This window comes from Erinaceus europaeus, chromosome 7, assembly GCF_950295315.1.
Source record: "Erinaceus europaeus chromosome 7, mEriEur2.1, whole genome shotgun sequence".
Lineage (NCBI taxonomy): Eukaryota > Metazoa > Chordata > Mammalia > Eulipotyphla > Erinaceidae > Erinaceus > Erinaceus europaeus.
The window spans coordinates 7,515,931-7,535,873 of record NC_080168.1 but is presented as its reverse complement, the minus strand read 5'-3'; the positions used below and the strand labels follow the sequence as shown (position 1 = coordinate 7,535,873).

At 42.0% G+C, this 19,943-nt stretch overlaps 1 protein-coding gene across 1 annotated transcript in view; it reads left to right on the top strand.

The window, feature by feature from the left end:
• The first annotated feature begins 19,415 nt into the window (after positions 1–19,415).
• Positions 19,416–19,943, top strand: part of DOCK10 (dedicator of cytokinesis 10) — a 309,226-nt gene continuing 308,698 nt past the window's right edge. Inside the window, exon 1 of the mRNA XM_060193683.1 lies at positions 19,416–19,624. Coding sequence (XP_060049666.1) covers positions 19,502–19,624 — 123 coding nt within the window. The 5' untranslated portion in view covers positions 19,416–19,501. The remainder of the gene's footprint in view (positions 19,625–19,943) is intronic.

Below are 19,943 nucleotides of genomic sequence, written 5' to 3'. Positions count from 1 at the left end.
ACTGAAAGAGCTTTCTCTCTTTCCTGCCCCAGGGAATAAGTAAGTTCTTTCAGCCTTTCAGGGATAATCTTTATTTTTAAATTTTTATACTTTTTATTTATAAAAAGGAAACACTAATAAAAATGATAGGATAAGAGGAGTACAACTCCACATAATTCCCATCACCAGAACTCCATATCCCATCCCCTCCCCTTATAGCTTTCATATTCTTTATCCCACTGGGAGTATGGACCAAGGGATATTATGAGGTGCAGAGGGTGGAAGGTCTGGCTTCTGTAATTGCTTCCCCGCTGAACATGGGCGTTGATAGGTTGATCCATACTCCCAACCTGCCTCTCTCTTTCCCTAGTGGGGTGGGGCTCTGGGGAAGCTCTCTTCCCTGATCCAGCTTTCTGGTCCTTTTACCAGCCACGACATTATCTCCTCAGACAATAACTTGGGTCCACCTGCCTATCAGATGTCAAGCTCAGGAAAAAAAAAAAAAAGCACTAGTATAGTCATGGGCCATTTGAAATATAACTAAAATAGGCCTACTAACTATTTACAAACAGAGACCCCCAAATCTTTGTCTGCAGTATTCCAGCCTTTAGGTTCATGATTAGTCAACAATTTGTTTGGCTTTATATATGTTAATTCTTCTTTCACCATCAGGTTCCAGATGCTACCGTGATGCCAACCGAATGTCCCTGGGCAGACAACCTCACCAATGTGTCCTGGAGCCCCACTTCCCCAAGGATAATCTTAAAGACTATCCCCATTCATGCCATTGAGCGATGATGCTGGGACTGCTTTTCACTGAAAAGCTGGTGACTGGATTAGAAAGAGAAGGAGCCTCTCCCAGAAAGGGAAGCACTCTTGCAATGTACAAATGACGTGACTGTTAGCTGGTGTCTTGTTAGCTAAGAGTCTAGCCCCTTCCTTCAGCTATGATCTGGCCTCTGACTTCTCAACCCTGCAATATGCTTATCTCCTTTGTACCACAACCAATGATACTTAAAAAAAAAAAAAAAAAAACTCTACCAATACCTTCTGCTATTTCTTCAATTCTCACCCTTTGTAAAATCCATCTTTGGGGAGTTGGGCGATAGCTCAGTGGGTTAAGCACACGTGATGCAAAGTGCAAGGACCGGAGGAAGGATCCCAGTTAAAGCCCCTGCCTCCCCACCTGCAGGGGAGTCACTTCACAGGCAGTGAAGCAGGTCTGCAGGTGTCTATCTTTTTCTCCTCCTCTTTGTCTTCCCCTCCTCTCTCCATTTCTCTCTGACCTATCAAACAAGGACAACATCAATAATGACAATAATAACTACAACAACAATGAAAAACAACAAGAGCAACAAAAGGGAAAATAAATAAATTTAAAAAATGTAAATGCATCTTTGGATGAGCCTAGATAAACTTGTCATGATGTCTTCTTTGAAAACTAGACCTGTTCAGTAAAGTCAAGTGGGCATGGAATATTCGCTTTTTTTCTAGTGATTTAATAATGATAGACAAGACTGTGGGATGAGTGGTACAAGTCTACACAATTCTTACCACCAGAGTTCCACATCCCATCCCCTCCATTGGAAGCTTCCTATGGACCAAAATTCTTTATGAGGTGCAGAATGTGGAAGGTCTGACTTCTGTAATTGCTTCTCTGCCTGTCAATACAGGTCACTCCATACCCCCAGCCTGTTTCTATCTTTCCTTAGTGCTATAGGGCTCTGGAGAGGTGGGGTTCTTGGACTCATTGGTGAGGTCATCTGCTCAGGGAAGTCAGGTTGGCATCATGGTAGCATCTGAAACTTGGTGGCTGAAAGCAATAATAAGATATAAAGCAGAGGGGGCTGGGCAGTAGCACAGCAGGTTAAGCACACATTGCAGAAAGCAAGGACCAGCATAAGGATCCCAGTTTGATTCCCTGGCTCCCCACCTGCGGTGTGTGTGTGTGTGGGGGGGTCATTTCACAGGCATGAAGCAGGTCTGCAAGTGTCTCTCTTTCTCTCCTCCTCTCTGTCTTCCCCTCTGTTCTCTATTTCTCTCTACCCTATCCAACAACAATGACAGCAAGAACAACAACAATAATAATAACAACAACAATAATAAACAGCAAGGGCAACAAAAGGGAAAAAAATAGCCTCCAGGAGCAGTGGATTCATAGTGCAGACACCAAGCCCCAGCAATAACCCTGGAGGTATATATATATGTATATATATATATATATATATATATATATATATATATAAGCAAATTATTTAATAGTCAGGAACCTAAAGCTAAGAATATAGCAGATGAGAAGATGAGATTTGGGGTGTTCATATTCAGTTAACTTGCCTTTGTGGTTTTAGGATTATTTTGATTTTTTTTCTAGTGCTTACTGAGTAGGTTTGGGTAAGCTACATTTTTTCATGTCATCCTAATTTATCAGGTTTTTTTTGTTCACAAGTTTGTTTATTTACTTTTTAATTTCTTCTTACTTGTCCAGTCACCCAAGAGATGAAAAGATGGACCATAAGTAAAAGAACCGGTGAAAACATGTATTAGGCTGTCTCAGATAGTCCAGCTTCAACCATCTCCTAACTGAATGCACTCATATAATTTGATCCTGGGATGAACATGTGAGGCGGAGGTGAATAGTTATTTCAAATTAGCCATCGATTTTGATGCACTATAAATCATTTCTGTTTTATTATTTTTTATTTCATTGATATTTATTTTATTTTATTTTTGCCACCAGGAATATCACTGGGGCTCAGTGCCTGTATGACTCCGCTGATCCCAATAGCTATTTTTTTCTTTTTATTTGATAGGAGGTGATAGAACAACTAGAGAGGGGACAATGAAAGAGAGAGAGAGAGACAGAGAGAGAAGAGATGATGAAAAGGAAACACTTGAAGCACTGCCACTTTGCTTGTGAAACTCTTCCCCTTCAAGTGCGAACTGTGAGCTTGATCCCAAATTCTCACACATGGTAGTTAGTGTTTGTGCCCTGCTAAGTTCTCTGCCACCAGACCCCCTCACTTTCATTTTAGTCTACAGATTTTTGGAGTGGTTTTTTACATAGCAACAAATTCTGAAAACACCACTCTATATCACTCTGAGTATTTAAAACCAAAAAATATAAATTTTAGAATTTATATATACAGAATTTCTAAAAGCAAGATGAGACTCAACTCAAAGGTCTCTCCTGGACTCTCAGGTTCAGGATATTAATGCATTTCATAACTGTGATCCACATGCCATTGAGTTTCTGTGGCCACTAACCCCAGCTGCAGCCACAACTCCTCTTAGATGCCAAAGCTTATGACAAGATAAAGGATACTTCAGTCTGGCCTCCACAGTTATTTACAAAATGACTGGAATAGAATTCACTATTCCCTATTTCACATAATGCTTCTAATGGCCACACCCCAGACCCAGAATCCTACATTGAAGAACCTTTGAAAAATGTTGGATTTTGTTTTTCACCCTCAGAAGTCATCAAAGATATGGAAGGGATGAGGAGAAAAGTCCTGTGTGCATGAACACATTTCTGACACTAACATTAGTCAGAATGACTCATAGGAGTGACTCAGTATCAAAAGGCTCACAAGTGTCTTCTCCCATCCTGGCTCTGCTGCTCCTTAAATGTCAAACTGCGATCAGACTAGTTAACTTTCTTGAACATTAGTTTCTCCATTCATAAAACAGGAATACTCATGTCTGGTTTAGAGAGTTTTTCAAGAACTGAATACAGCTTATGTCATTTCCAGTAAAATTCCTGCCACCTGGTTGGTACTTAGTGACTGATAACAGTCGTCATTGATAAGAGTCATTACTACTAGAGAGAATTAAAAGCTACAAAGAAGAGGTTAGAGATCAAACTTCACTCATTGGAACAGAATAATACTTTGATTATTCCCATTCCTGGGGAAATATGGAAATAATTAATATTGACTCGTTGGGAAAGTCCTGATATATATTTTTTTCAATGCAAAAATCTGTCATGACTTTTCTGACAACCCAATACCAAAAAAATGAGCCTTGGGGCTAATTGGTGACACACCTGGCTAAGTGCACACATTAAAATGTTCAAGGTTACAGGTTCAAGCCTCTGGTACCCACTTTCAGGCAGGAAGCTCCAGGAGTGGTAAAGTAGAGCTGCAGGTGTCTCTCTGTCTCTCTCACTTTCTATCTCTCCTTCCCCCTCGATTTTCCCTGGCTGTTTCTATCTAATAAATAAATATAATTTAAAAAAAAATTAAATGAGCATCCAAACAACAAATATCCTATATTTCAACATTTCCTCAATAAACTGAATCTTTAATAGAAAAAAAACTACAATACATAGAACAATATTTGATCATGTAGAAGGAATATCTAACAGACTGGAAGAAACAATATGCTAAAAAAGATGACTATGGGCCTGAATTTTGAAATATCAGAAATATTATACCCAAACTGGAGGTGGGGGTGGGGGGTAATTGTTTGGATATTGCTGACTCTCAGAGTCCACTCATAACCCTTAAAGAAGAACCACGGCACCAAAATTTCTATGCTAACTTCCTAGAAAACTGTTGTCATTAGAGTTAAGCTAGCATCATTTGATGCCCACTGTATTTCTAGATATTTACTTGACTGAAGTAAATCTGGGTAGCAATGCTAACTTCACCACAAAGTAGACCTGTCCCTCACAAGCGAATACCGCTTTTCATTTCTGCGTTCTCATTTCCTTTTCTGCAAACAACAGCACCAAATGATGAAACAAGACAAACAAACATGACGCCAATCATTACTAGTATGACCATTTCAAACTTTGGTTTTCTCTGAAATGCCTGGATCCATTGATATCCAAATGGAAGCCAGAACAATTGTTCCCCTCATCAGATAACTGTGTGGATTGTGAGTTGCCCAACAGAGCATACATCCAGCGACTCAATCAATGTCTACTAAGTAGATTTATACACTGACCACTAGGGTCCGTCTTCTCAGGTAAGCTTCATCAAACTGGCCATCATCGGTTGGATAAATGTTGGGTCTAATGAACAGTAAAAACCTGGCATCTCTGTTTAATGTGTTACTACTGCTGAGAATCGTGCTGTGTGGTTTCACATAGCTGCTCCTCTGCCATTTCTTTTAACAGAAGATAAGCTGTGTGACAGGTGATAGGCATCCTGTTCATGTGAGCTGGGAGCTTTTGTGCATGGGATGATGTTAATAGCACATTTTAAAGTGTATAGAAAAAAATGCTTTGACTTTATTAAGATTTTTAGACTAGTTGCATAACAACCCTCCCATTACTTTAAGAGCTCTATAAAAATAACTACTTTGTTCCCTCCCTTCCCCCCAGCAAATAAGCAAACAAGGAGAAAGGGGAAATATTCATGATTATCTCTGAACAGAAAGACATTTTTAAAGCCTACACACAAGAAATTGCTGAAAGATGAGGCTTTGAAAAGTCCTAATCCAGTTGAATCACCAAATTTTAATGATCATGTTGGGCAGGACACAAGCCCCCTAGCTACTCTTTGAATAGACAGCCTCAAGACTCAGTCTGCCATTTCTGTTTGGGGTCTTGGAAATACATGTAGAGTTTGCATTTGTTTTCCATCCTTTGCCTTATCCCTTCGAAAAAGCTGAGCTCTGAGCAATGCTGTTACACTTGCATTTCATGTCTCTTAACCACAGCAAGAGCAGAGGTCCAGAATATGCACAGGAAATGGGTTCTAATGCAAAGGCAAATTCACACCATAACCACATGCCTGACAAAGCGCTGTAACAGCATAGTTTACTTACAAGAAAATACTTGCTTGATATCAATTAGATCTGCCCCAAACATGTTTTCTCCAATTGCATTCTGTCCTTCTCACCAGGGCTTAAAAATTAATGTGTTAAACATCTTTAAAAATATAGACTGAGGGAGTCGGGCTGTAGCACAGTGGGTTAAGCGCACGTGGCATGAAGCGCAAGGACTGGCATAAGGATCCCGGTTCGAGCCCCCGGCTCTCCACCTGCAGGGGAGTCGCTTCAAAAGCGGTGAAGCAGGTCTGCAGGTGTCTGTCTTTCTCTCCCCCTCTCTGTCTTCCCCTCCTCTCTCCATTTCTCTCTGTTCTATCCAACAATGACAACAACAATAATAACTACAACAATAAAACAACAAGGGCAACAAAAGGGAATAAATAAATAAATTAAAAAAATATATATATATATATATATATATATCTAGGCTGAAACTTACTGAAACGTACTATACTTCTGCAGCTGCCTATTAACAAATACATTTTTCCTATTGCTCCTGGCAAATTATACCTTGAGATCTGTCAAGTGATATTTGGTGTAACCAAATATTTTTCTATTAGGTGATTAATGATTTACAGTAAATAGTTATTGATACCTGTGAAAAAATTCTCAGTTTTCTGAAAAAAATACTTTCACATCCAGCCAAAATCCTCTTCCACCATAATACACAAGGAAAGCCCCCTACCCTTGCTGCAATCGCCTCCCCAAAGTCTCTACTTTGATGCAATACACCAAACCCAATCCAAGTTCTACTTCGTGTTCCTCCTTTCTGTTCTGTTCTTTCTCAGCTTCCAACCACGAGTGAGATCATCCTATACATATTCTTCTCTTTCTGGGTTATCTTTCTTAACATGATTCCTTCAAGCTCCATCAAAGATGAGGAGGAAGAAGGTGCATTCATCATTCTTAATAGCTGAGTAATATTTTATTGTGTATATAGACCACAACTTCCTGGTGTAACCCTTTCTTATGAAAAGCAGAAAGCTAGCAAAGGATGACAGGATTTAAATTACTGATAGTAATACAAAATATTCAAGAAATATGAAATAAGATGTACAAATATTTGATAAGGACTTATATCAGAATACATAAACTAAATTTTAAAATCAATAAGAAAGATTGAAGCCTCAGTTTAATATGGGCACAGCATTTCGTTAGATTTTCATTTTTATCCTGTAGGTGTCTCTTCAATGAGTTTGGATGTTTTCTCAACTAGTGAGTCCTTTGTGTATTAGAGATATCTACCCATTTTCTTTCTTTTTATCATCAATGTTGACCCAATTACAAAACTTACTTATTGTCTTTTTAATTCTTTCTATTGTCATAATGAATTTTTTTTTTTTTGCCTCCAGGGTTATTGCTGGGGCTTGGTGCCTGCACTATGAATTCACTGCTCCTGGGGGCCATTTTTCCCATTTTGTTGCCCTTGTTGTTACCCTTGCTGTTGAGGTTATTATTGTTGTTGTGTCATTACTGTTGTTGTTATTGGATAGGACACAGAGAAATCGAGAGTTATGGGGAAGATAGAGAGGGGGAGAGAAAGACAGACACTTGCAGACCTGCTTCACGGCCTGTGAAGTGGCCCCCCTGTAGGTGGGGAGCCAGAAGCTAAACTGGGATCCTTATGTCTGTCCTTGTGCTTCGCCGCCATGTGCGCTTAACCTGCTGTGCTACTGCCCAAGCCCCTGAATATTTATTTTATGTATGTAAATACTATTGTTTTTCACTTGGGCTGGACCCAAGATTCTTGTCCAAAAGACCAAACAACAAAACATAGTCACACTAATAAAACTCAAGGCCAGTTAATTGCAGGGACTAAATAATAAAGAAGCCCTTGAGGACCCAACGAAGGAAAACAGAGGAAGTAAAAAAAAAAAAAAAAAGAATAGCATTTAGACAAAAAAAGAAAGAAGTGAAATGTCAGAATAAAGGAAAAAGTATTAGCTAAGTGGCGGTCTCTTCATAAGTTCAAATTCACTATCCAAATAGTGGAGATAGCTCAGTAGGGTTACTTTACTATGCGTGTGCTCAGGTTCAAACCCCAGAGCACCAGAGAGGAAAGCCTTAGTGCCAGTGATGTGCTGAAGTGTCTTGCCCTCTCTATCTCTGTTTATCTGTATTTCTATCTCTTTCTCTGACTGAATAAAAGGAGTAAACCAGAAAATACTGTCTATAGGTGAGGCCCAACTAAAAAAAAAAAAAAAAAAGACATAAAAGATCATGACAATCAAATCTATGTATATTTGATTTTCAGTGTGAGTTAGTTCTGGATTGACCATATTCACTATAAGGAAAAAATCATTTGGGGAGCCAGGTGGTGGCCAGGAGGTTAAGCGCACCTGGCACAAAGCTCAAGGATTGGCATCAGGATCTTGGTTTGAGCTCCTGGCTCCCTACCTGCAGAGTGGTTGCTTAACAAGTGTTAAAACAAATCTCCAGGAGTCTATCTTTTTCTCTCCTTCTCTGTCTTCTCCTCTCTCCATTCCTCTCTGTTCTATCAAACAACAACAGCAATAACAACAATAATAACAACAAGGATGATGAACAAGGGCAACAAATGGGAAAAAATTTTTAAAAAGAAAAAAATATTTGGGGAATAGGACAACAAAATTTGAATAGGAACCAGCTGATAAAATGGTATTGAGGTATTTTTTGTTAATTGAGTTCTGTACACTAAATAATAAGGAAGATATGTAAGCGACTGTCTCTTTTTTGAAGACAAATTATGAGCTATATTTAGAGATGAACTATTATGATTTCTTTAAATTAAAATGACTAAATATAGTTGGGGCTTATTGTAATTCTTTTCAATGGTGTAGGTATGTTTAACATATTTTAATACAATGAAAAAGAAATACATAAAGGAAGATATATGCTAATACCACATGCAATTCTAACTCAAATGGTTTAAGAAACGTGAAAAAACTGTGTATCATGAATGCAAAGAAAACATAAATATCTTGTAGTAGAAGGGCTTTGAACATAATAATAGATCTCTCTTTTTTAAAAAGTAGCAGGACTAGATAGATGACTCCACAGCTAGATTCTATCCAGCCTTTGAGGAACAAAGGACCCTCAAGAAAGAAAAGGTAAGCCAATCTTACCCATGCATATAGATGCACGTTTCTCAATAAAACTTTATTGTTCTATTTTTTTAAAAAAATACAAGAAATAATCACGTTCCAATCTTGTTATAAATCAAGGTCAATTTCTGTGGAAGAGTGGAGGTCTGGGATGCCTAACACAAACCAAATAGAATAAAAGGAGAATATTAAAAATGCCAAGAAGAATAAAACACAACGGTTGAATTTCATATGTATAAACTTGAAATGTTTCCATTCTACACATGATTATTTCCTTTTTCCTCCTATCAAGCCAATAGCCCCTTCCAAGTAATTTTCAAAGATAGAGAAATAAAGATCCAAAGCTGGGTAGTGGAGCACCTGGTTAAGCACACATACACTACCATGCGGAAGGATCCAAGTTCTAGTCGCTGCCCCCCACCCGCAGGGAGTAGGTTTCACTAGAGGTAAAGCAGGTCTGCAGGTGTCTACCTTCCTCTCTTTACCTTTCCCTCTCAATTTCTCTCTGTCCTGTCAAATAAAAACAAAATATAAAGAGTTGGGTGGAGGAAAAAATGGCCACTTGGGTCATAGTACAGGCACTGAGCCCTAGCAATAACTCTGGAGTCCACAGAGAAGATGATGATAGATAGATAGATAGATAGATAGATAGATAGATAGATAGATAGATAGATAGATAGATAGATAGGAAGAAAGAAAGAAAGAAAGAAAGAAAGAAAGAAAGAAAGAAAGAAAGAAAGAAGATAAATAGATATCCTGAGACATTAATTCCTGGGGTCATTTTATAAATTAAAGACAGAAGGAGGGAGACAACAGAGGCTGATTTCTTGTGGAAAGTATTATTTTTCTTAACCTCTGTTTGAGCTGTAGTGTAAGGTCTGTGGGGTACAAAGAGTGACAGAGCATTGTATTACATGTGGGTTGTGGACAAATTAGAGTCAGAGCAGAGAACTTCAGATTTAAATCATACTGCCTTCAGTGTAATTTCCCTCCAAGAAGGGATCTGTCTTCTAAAGATAGTTAGAGATCCATATCAAATTTAACAATTTAACACATAAACAACAGGGAGGCACTCAGCTTTGACAGAACTTTGCTCTGGCAAAGACCTCAAAAATATCACACTTCTCAAATTTTATTTTTCTTGTTGCTTTTGTAGAGTCCTCTGACAAGGTTAAGAATGTACCTTTTGATATAGTTATGGGGCAGACTAAGTCATTTAATTTTGTCTGCTTACTAGAGAAGAATAAATATGTTTTTGAAAAAGTATTTTAATATATTTTGCTTTACAAATCTGATACTATCCTTGTTGCAGAATAAGACATACTGTACTGTTTCAGTAACCTAATAAAATCATTTTAACTTACTAGCTCACAGGATGGACAGGTTATCTACTTCTCTGCATATTTTTTTCCTATAGTAGCAACAGTGAACTGGAGGATAGCCCAATGGTTACACCTTAAATTTTACTTGTGTGAAACCATGACTTTCGTCCCTCTTGCCATATGAGACTATATACAGAAACAAAGGAAAATGTGTGGATAATATAGTCATTCCTCAGTCTCTCTCTCTTTCTCTCTCTTGCCCTTTATCCTCCTTATCTTTTGCATTCTCTGCCACATTTAGGTTTATAGAATTAAAAAAAAATGAGCAGGTGGTGTAAAGTGCAAAGATCCATGTAAGGATCCCAGTTCAAGGCCCCGGCTCCCCACCTGCAGGGGAGTTGCTTCACAGGCTGTGAAGCAGGTCTGCAGGTGTCTATCTTTCTCTTCCCTTCTCTGTCTTCCCCTCCTCTCTCCATTTTCTCTCTGTCCTGTCTAACAACAACAATAATAACTACAACAATGATAAAAAAAACAAGGGCAACAAAAGGGAATAAATAAATATTTAAAAAAAATTGGTTAGTGGGCTGGGCTGTAGCACAGCAGGTTAAGTGCATGGCACAAAACTCTAGGACTAGTGTAAGGATCCTGGTTCGAGCCCCCAGCCCCCCACCTGTAGGGGGGTCGCTTTCACAAGCAGTGAAGCAGGTCTGCAGGTGTCTGTCTTTCTCTCCCCCTCTCTGTCTTCCCCTCCTCTCTCCATTTCTCTCTGTCCTATCCAGCAACAACGACATCAATAACAATTATGATAATCATAACAATGACAAAAACAACAAGGGCAACAAAAAGGAAAATAAATAAACAAAATATTAAAAATGAAACAACAAACAAAAAATTGGGGCTGGGTGGTGGGGACATAGCACATTAGTTATACAAATTAACTCTCATGCCTGGGGTTCCAAAGTCCTAGGTTCAATCTCCAGCACCACCATAAGCCAGAACTGAAAAGTGCTCTGGTAACAGAAAAAAAAAAATTGGGCTTAGGGGTCACTCAGCAATATTTTGCCCTATTGATCCCTCAGTCTCACATTAAAAGAGAATTACCTCAACAGTCTTAAATAAAAGCTTAATATACTCTCTTAAAATTGCTTTGATTTGAACATTTGTATGTTACACATCTACTTTTAGGTATCCATTATAAAAGAATCCTTTTAAGTTCCTTGCTAATAAATTCTTTCTCAACTATTTTTAATGTAAAGGACAATGCTACATAACCCGCCAGCAGATTAGAATCAATGATTGGACAATCAAATGAAGGAATAAATAAGCATTGTCAAGTGGATAGCATTAAATGAACCTGAAATAGTTACACCTGATCATATTCTAGATTGGAAAAATTATCTTCTATTATTTCTTTGAATATGATTTCTGCTCTCTATTTTCTCTCTTCTCCATCTGAGACTTCTATAGTTCTGACCTTGTATGTCTCATCTTTGTATTTTCTTGTCCTTACAATGCATAACCTTCAAACAAGTGTTTATCAAATCCTAATTTTCTTTTTTTCTTTTTTTTAAAAAAGATTTTATTTATTTATTTACGAGAAAGATAGGAAGAGAGAGAGAAAGAACCAGACATCATACTGGTACATGTGCTGCCAGGGATTGAACTCAGGACCTCATCCTTAAGAGTCTAGTGCATTATCCATTGTGCCACCTCCTGGACCACACGCGAGTCCTAATTTTCATCTTTATTTCAGTGTACAGAAGCCAGACCATATGATCAGAAAGGAATAATCCTACTTGGAATATCAACTATGGGCAGGATTTCACTCTATTCCATAAAAACCATACAGCTGGGAGTCAGGCGGTGGCTCAGCAGATTAAAAGCACATGGTGCAAAGCACAAGGACCGGTGTAAGGATCCTGGGTCAAGCCCCTGGCTCCCCATCTGCAGGGGAGTCACTTCACAGGCGGTGAAGCAGGTCTGCAGGTATCTATCTTTCTCTCCCCCTCTCTGTCTTCCTCTTCTCTCTCCATTTCTCTCTGCCCTATCCAACAACAATGACATCAATCACAACAACAATAATAACTACTTCTCTCTCAGGCGACGCTAGTCCAGCACCAGAGTACTGCAATAGGTTAATTACTATTCTCTCTTATTCTTCAGAAAGTTAAAGCAACTTGCCAGAGGGAGAAGTACAACTGAGTTCTGAACCCAGGCAACTGTAGTCCATACCTGGTGCTTTGTTGAGCTGTAATTCTACAATATGTGAGACTTTTGCAGAGCCCTTTGATTTATTAAATAAATTTTTTTCTGAGAAAGGGGGACCAAGGCAGATATGTTTCTATAGTGGTATCTTTTAAAAAGAAGAAGATACAGGTTCAGAATATAGAATGTAGCACAAATGCCTTTATATAAAAAGTGGAGATGGGTTTGACGAAATCCAACCCAAGCAGAATTTTGAGCCAAGAAACATAACATACTTCATGACATGTTTTGATCTTTTGAACTCTGACATCGGTAGTTAGAAAACATTCTGCCATTCTTAATATAGTTTTTTTTTTTTGGTCAGAATTATTTTATCTGTGTGCAGGTTACTACAGACATGATACAGGACTCAACAACACAAGGAACATACAAATACGTTAACTATCTACACATACATAGAGAAATATACACGTGTGCATACTCATTCTGTCCCTTGCTGTCAAGTTCTCCTTTTTATATACAGGCTACAATTGTAAATTGCTCCTTGGGCAACCTTCACCACAGTTAATTTTAAGGCATTTCATCATCCCCGCCCCCAAATGGGAACCTTGTACCATTAGCTGTTACTCCTCTTTCCCCACAATCCCACTAGTGTAATTTCAGAGATTTTGAGTTACTTCTTCACATTTTGAACAAAGTATGGCATACATATGGGATCATTTACGACTAGCTTCTTTCAGTTGGCATTTTTTCCCCAGAGGTCATTGACTTCTATCAATATTTCTTAAACCTTTTTAATTTTTATTTTATTTATTTATTTTCCCTTTTGTTGCCCTTGTTGTTTTAATTGTTGTAGTTCTTCTTCTAGCGTTTGCCCTTCTTCCGTAGCCAGTCGACAGCGTCAGGTTGAGCCTGATGTAAAGTTTCGAGACCTCCTTTGATTCTGGAGAGGTGGCAGTCGTTGACTATGTGGGTCATAGTCTGTCTGTAGCCACAGGAGCAGTTCGGGTCGTCTCTGGCTCCCCAGCGATGGAACATAGCAGCGCACCGGCCATGGCCTGTTCGATAGCGATTAAGGAGGGCCCAGTCATAACGTGCTAGGTCAAAGCCAGGTTGACGCTTGCAGGGGTCTGTGATGAGGTGTTTGTTCTTTACCTCAGCTGACTGCCAGCTCTGTTTCCAAGAGACTGGAACAGAAAAGTTCAGTGTAGGCGTAGGTGACCAGACTGGGTGACGAGACGTCAAGCGTTAGACAGGGTGGGCGAAGATATCCGAGTATATTGGCAGGTCCAGTCGAGCGTAGACGTGGGAAATGAACTTAGATGATGCCGCATCCCAACGAATATCTGGTGGGGCGATGTTGCTAAGAACTGGCAGCCATGGAACCGGGGTGGAACGGATGGTTCCAGAAATTATCCTCATGGAGGAATATAATTTGGAATCGACCAAGTGGACATGGGGGCTACGGAACCATACTGGGGCACAGTATTCTGCAGTGGAATAGCATAATGCCAGAGAGGATGATCGTAGTGTGGAAGCGCTCGCGCCCCATGAGGAGCTGGCCAGTCTTGCAATGATGTTATTCCTCGCGCCCACCTTTGCTGCAGTTTTTATGAGATGTTCGTGGAATGACAGGGTGCGATTGAGAGTAACGCCAAGATAGACTGGCTGGGCTTCATGCCGGATTCTCGTATCAGGGGCTTGAACTGGGATCCTTACTTTATATTGGCTAAGAAATATTCCACTGTATGGACATACCACAACTTGTTTAACCATTCATTAACTGATGGCTATCTGGGTCGTCAGCTATGGAGCTATTCTGAATACTTTTGCTGTGAGCAATCTTGCACAGCTCTGTGGATATATGCTTTCATTTCTGTAGGAGAGAAGTGCCATATCATGTGGCGAGTTTGATATTTAAAAGAACTAACTTCCTTCTCATCTTCCAAAATGGCTGTGCCACTTTATTTTCTGACACTTTTTATTTTTTATTGACAGACCATGGTTCAATTTTCTCCAGGTCTCCTCAAAACTTATAATTTCCTCCCTTCCTCATTTTGGGCATACTAGTGAGTGTGCTATCACATTGTGGTATCTCAATGTGATTTTGATTTGCATGTCTCTTCTTCTTCTAGCATTTGCCCTTCTTCTGTAGCCAGTCAACAGTGTCAGATTGAGCCTGATGTAAAGTTTCGAGACCTCCTTTGAATCTGGAGAGGTGGCAGTCGTTGACTATGTGGGTCATAGTCTGTCTGAAGCCGCAGGGGCAGTTCGGGTCGTCTCTGGCTCCCCAGCGATGGAACATAGCGGCGCACCGGCCATGGCCTGTTCGATAGCGATTGAGGAGGGCCCAATCATAACGTGCTAGGTCAAAGCCGGGTTGACACTTGCAGGGGTCTGTGATGAGGTGTTTGTTCTTTACCTCAGCTGACTGCCAGCTCTGTTTCCAAGAGACTGGAACAGAGAAGTTCAGTGTAGGCATAGGGGACCAGACTGGGTGACGAGACGTCAAGCGTTGGACAGGGTGGGCGAAGATATCCGCGTATATTGGCAGGTCCGGTCGAGCATAGACGTGGGAAATGAACTTAGATGATGCCGCATCCCGACGAATATCTGGCGGGGCAATGTTGCTGAGAACTGGCAGCCATGGAACTGGGGTGGAACGGATGGTTCCAGAAATTATCCTCATGGAGGAATATAATTTGGAATCGACCAAGTGGACATGGGGGCTACAGAACCATACTGGGGTACAGTATTCTGCAGTGGAATAGCATAATGCCAGAGATGATGATCGTAGTGTGGAAGCGCTCGCGCCCCATGAGGAGCTGGCCAGTCTTGCAATGATGTTATTCCTCGCGCCCACCTTTGCTGCAGTGGGATGCAATGGATCGACCTTCTCGTGGTGCATCCCGTGAGTACCCATTCATTGGGGAAACTGACGATCCTTCCTAGCCAACTGAATCCACATGGATCCCAGTCACTTTCAAAGCCAGCAACAAGCAGCTCCTGCCAGCTTTCAAGCTGTTGGTCCTGCTCTTCGAGTCCTCCAACTTAATGTTGAGGGGCTGTCTGCTGCCAAACGCGTTCTTATTGGTCAATTGGCGATACAGCATCAGGCAGATGTTATCTGCCTACAAGAAACACATATAGCAGTCGATGAAGCTGCTCGATTCACCATCAGTGGATTCGATTTAATATGCTGTAATCTCCATCATAAACATGGCCGAGCCATCTACGTCAACTCGTGTCTTGCGGACGTTTACCATACGGCCTCTTCGACCTGCATGTCTCTAATTACTAGAGATACTGTTTATCTTCTTCTAAAAGGAAAAGACTATTTAAATCTGCTGCCTATTCTTGCCTTGGGCACTTTGTCTTTTTACTGGGATATGACATTGCTTTCTTCTACATAAACATTTTGTTTTGTTTTGTTTTGTTTTAGAAAAGTTTTCAATTCAGAACAAAGTGAAGCAGAAGATACAGAAGTTTCACCCTAAACACTCTCTCCCCCATGTACCCTCCCTATTATCAGCGTGCCTCTCTAGAGAGGTAAATCTGCTGGAATGAATGTGTCTGCATTGATAGGTGACAATCATCCGTCCAAAGTACACAGTTTTCATAGATTTACTTTTACAAAGTATTGTAGTCAAACCTCTCCAAAGGACCAGGGAATAGAGTAGCTGAGAGAGTTCTCAATTAATAGAGCATAAATTGGATTTCTACCGCAAAGAATGTGAATGCCTAGGGTGTGTGTGGGGGGGGCAGATCACTCTGCCCTTGGGTATCCAGGAGTCTGGACAGTAACTAAGCAGAGAGCCAGTGTTAGTACTGAAAACTCCCTGGGTAGAAAGGTCTTCTGTCATGTCTGCCCTGTTTCTCAGTGAATCCATGAAATAAATATCATGTGGGGGAGTGACCAGTGGCTAAACAGGCATTTGGTCATCAAACCTCACACTAGTGAGCAGGGTGGCTCCCTAACAAGGCAGAAACTAAAAATTGCAACAGATTAAAAAAAAAAAAAAAAAAAAAGGAAGTATGGTTTATATTTCTTGTTGCAGGTTGTGAGAGTGACAAAGTTCTGGTTCCGTTGAGCCCAATTTTGTACCCAGGATACATGATGAGGTATTTCTGATCACTGCAGTCTCTCCTTCAGGAGTGTAATTCTCTTCTTCTTTCTGTCTTTGCTTATCTCAGCTACTCAGAGTTCTCTGGCAACATTAATCCTTCCAGACCATTGGGTAACTCACCCCTGAACCGGTATTTACTGAGCACCTATTATGTGCCAGATAATGTTCTATGACTATGAACAAAGAAAAGGAGCTCATGTACATTCAACATAGACTTGTTCTCCTGAGAACATGCTTTTTTCTTTTGATTTACTTTGTTTTATTTTTAAAGAATTTTTAATATTTATTTTCCCTTTTGTTGCCCTTGTTGTTTTTTATTGTTGTAGTAGTTATTATTGTTATTGATGTCATTGTTGTTGGATAGGACAGAGAAATGGAGCGAGGAGGGGAAGACAGAGAGGGGGAGAGAAAGAGAGACACCTGCAGACCTGCTTCACTGCCTGTGAAGCGACTCCCCTGCAGGTTGGGAGCTGGGGTTCGAACCAGGATCCTTAAGCCAGTCCTTGGGTCCTTGTGCTTCATGCCATGTGTGCTTAACCCACTGTACTATTGCCCAGACTCCCTTTGTTTTCTTTTTAAATTTGCAGTTGATGGCGGTGTATAAGATTGCAAGATTACAGTGTGGGGCTGTCCAGTGGTGTAGCTAGTAGAGTACACTTGTTACCATGCCAAAGACCCAGGTACAAACCCTAGGTCCCAAACCTGCAGAAGGACAGCTTGAAGACAGTGCTGCAGCTGTCTTTCTTTCTCTCTTCCTCTCTGCCTCCACTTTTCTATAAATTTCTCTCTGTCTATACCCAAGAACTAAATAAAATTAAAAAAAAAAAAGATTAGAGGGTACAGTTCCACACCATGCCAACACCAAACCTCTGTGCCCCCATTCTCCCAACAATAACCATCACAGTTATCACAAAGTCTTAGAGACAGTTTCACAGAGGGTACCCTTGTTACGGGAAGGTAACATGGGGAGTGACCTAGTGGAAAACAGGTGAGTGACTGCACTTGGATATGAAGAGTGTCACATCTTAGAATCAATGGACTTTTCAGAAAACAGGTGTCAAATGTTCCAGAGCTCAGTCCACCACTACTAGAATGTGCTGCAATGAAGTCTAACTGGTAGCCTGGCTAACTGAATGGCAGATTACAGAGTTGATGGTGACACATTTACTAGCCACTTCCCAATTCTTTATACTCAAGTGTGACCTTGTGTCATAACTGTTTCTTTTGGCTTGAGGAATATGGGAGGGACACAGATTGGTCACAAGTCTATAAAAAGCTGCGAAAAGCAACAGCAACAACCCTAGGGTACTTGGAGTGTTTGTTCTAGAGCTCTCTGGACTGGAATCCTAGGGGCCAGGACCCCTTCTCCAACCTACCCCTCCTTGAGTGAGACACTCACTCTGGACTTGGCTCAGGATGACAGAATTAGAAGACTTAAGCCAGGGGCCGGGTGGTGGCATACCTGGTTGAGCGCACATGTTACAGTGTGCCAGGACCGAGGTTCAAGGCCCGAGTCCCCACTTGCAGGGGGAAAGCTTTGCGAGTGGTGAAGCTGGGCTGCAGGTGTCTCTCTGTCTCTCTATCATCCCCTTCCCTCTTGACTTCTGGCTGTCTCTATTCAATAAATAAAGGTAATAAAAAAATTAAATAGAAAAAGAAGACTTAAGCCAAATAGCGGAAGACCATGTGCAGGCCAGATGAGTGTGTGACAAGAATAGGAGCAGAAAACCCACACTGATGTCCTCCTCCACACTGGGTTGACCTAGTAACCCAACCTAGTAACCCTACTCACTAAAAGTTAACCTACTCACCCCATCTAATACCACTCACCCCCAGAGTCTTTTGCACCAAGCTACCTAGCCCAATTTCTTGCTTTCTAGTCCAGATTATTATCCATAATGCTTGTCCATTTACTTGTTCTTGATAACTTGGTTATTTGCCTCCTCCTAACAACGCCCTCACCTCCCCTCATATCAAGCTAACTTGGGCTGGGGGAGGAAGGCTGGTACATTTTTCTATTGGCAGTTTAAGAACTGCTACTGGATTAGTGGATACTGACTGAAACCCAAGCGTGAACTAGGGTGTTTAAAAATAAATAAATAAATAAAAATTCCCTACTTAAAAAAAAAAAAGTCTTGAGAAGGCTCCCCACCTGCAGGGGAGTCATTTCTCAGGCAGTGAAGCAGGTCTGCAGGTGTCTCTCTTTCTCTCCTCCTCTCTGTCTTCCCCTCCTCTCTCCATTTCTCTCTGTCCTTTTCAACAACAACGACACCAATAACAACAACAACAACTACTACTACTACTACAATAAAACAACAAGGGCAACACGAGGGAATAAATAAATTTTTTTAATTAAAAATAAATAAAAGATTCTTGAGCAAGGATTATGGAAAGAGGAGACTTTGTCCTTCTACCCCTTCAAAAAAAGACACTCTGGCGTGCTATGCCAGGCATCAGAGCCTTAATCATTAGTGCCTGAGTCCTTTTCAACGGTGGCACCTGACTTGGATGGGACTCATTCGCTACCCCCACCCCCTTCCAAGAAAGTAGGGTGCAAATCAGCAGAAGGTACCTGAACTTCAACCCTCTAGCAGGGAGGCCAGGGCTAGGGGATAAGGAGAGAGTCTGGAGAGGGGCAGGCCCCTTCCCGAGGGCGACTCTGCCAACTGCGGGTCGCGGCCAGCCAGCTGCGCGTCCCCAGGCGAGGTGGCAGCGTGCGCGAGGCGGAGCGCAGAGTTTGCAAAGTGGACGCGAAGCTTTGGTGGCTGCTAGAGCGGGGGGGTGGGGGGGTGGGGGGGTGGAGGGGGGGTGAGGGGACGCGGGGTGCAAGCGCGCAGAACCCGCCTCCCGCGAGGAAGCTGGGGGTGGGGGGTTGGGGGGACCGGCTCCAGTGAGTTCCGCTTCCTGAGCGGCGGGGAAAGGAGGTTGGCGCGGGTAGGGCGGGCGGACACGCTCCGGGCTCGAGGCTGCGGGCCGCAGGGGTGCGGGGTGCGGGGTGCGGGCGGGGATGGCGGGCGAGCGCACCCGCAGGTTCACCCGGAGCCTCCTGCGCCCGGGACAGGCGGCCGAGCTCCGCCACAGCGCCGCGTCCGCAGCCGCCTTGGCCGTCAGCAGCCGGCAGCAGCAGCGGGTGAGTGCCATGCGCCCCCGCGCCCCCGGAGGCCTGAGGACCCCCGGCCCGGCCCCCCTCAGTTCTCCCATTTCCCACCCTCCTCCCCTCCCGCGCCCCCTCTGAGGCCACCACCCCGGGGTGCATTGGGGGGACCCCGGACCCCCAGCTCGCCGCGTGGGCATCCGACTCACAGCGTGGGAGGGGATGTGCCGGATTGGGGGCGATATGGGGTGACGGCCTTGCTGGCGCCAGGTGTTGGGGTACAATGCTCCCTCGGGAGGTGGTGGAGTCAATAAAAAGGGACCCCTGGATCCACAGGTCTGTGCGCCCCCTGTTC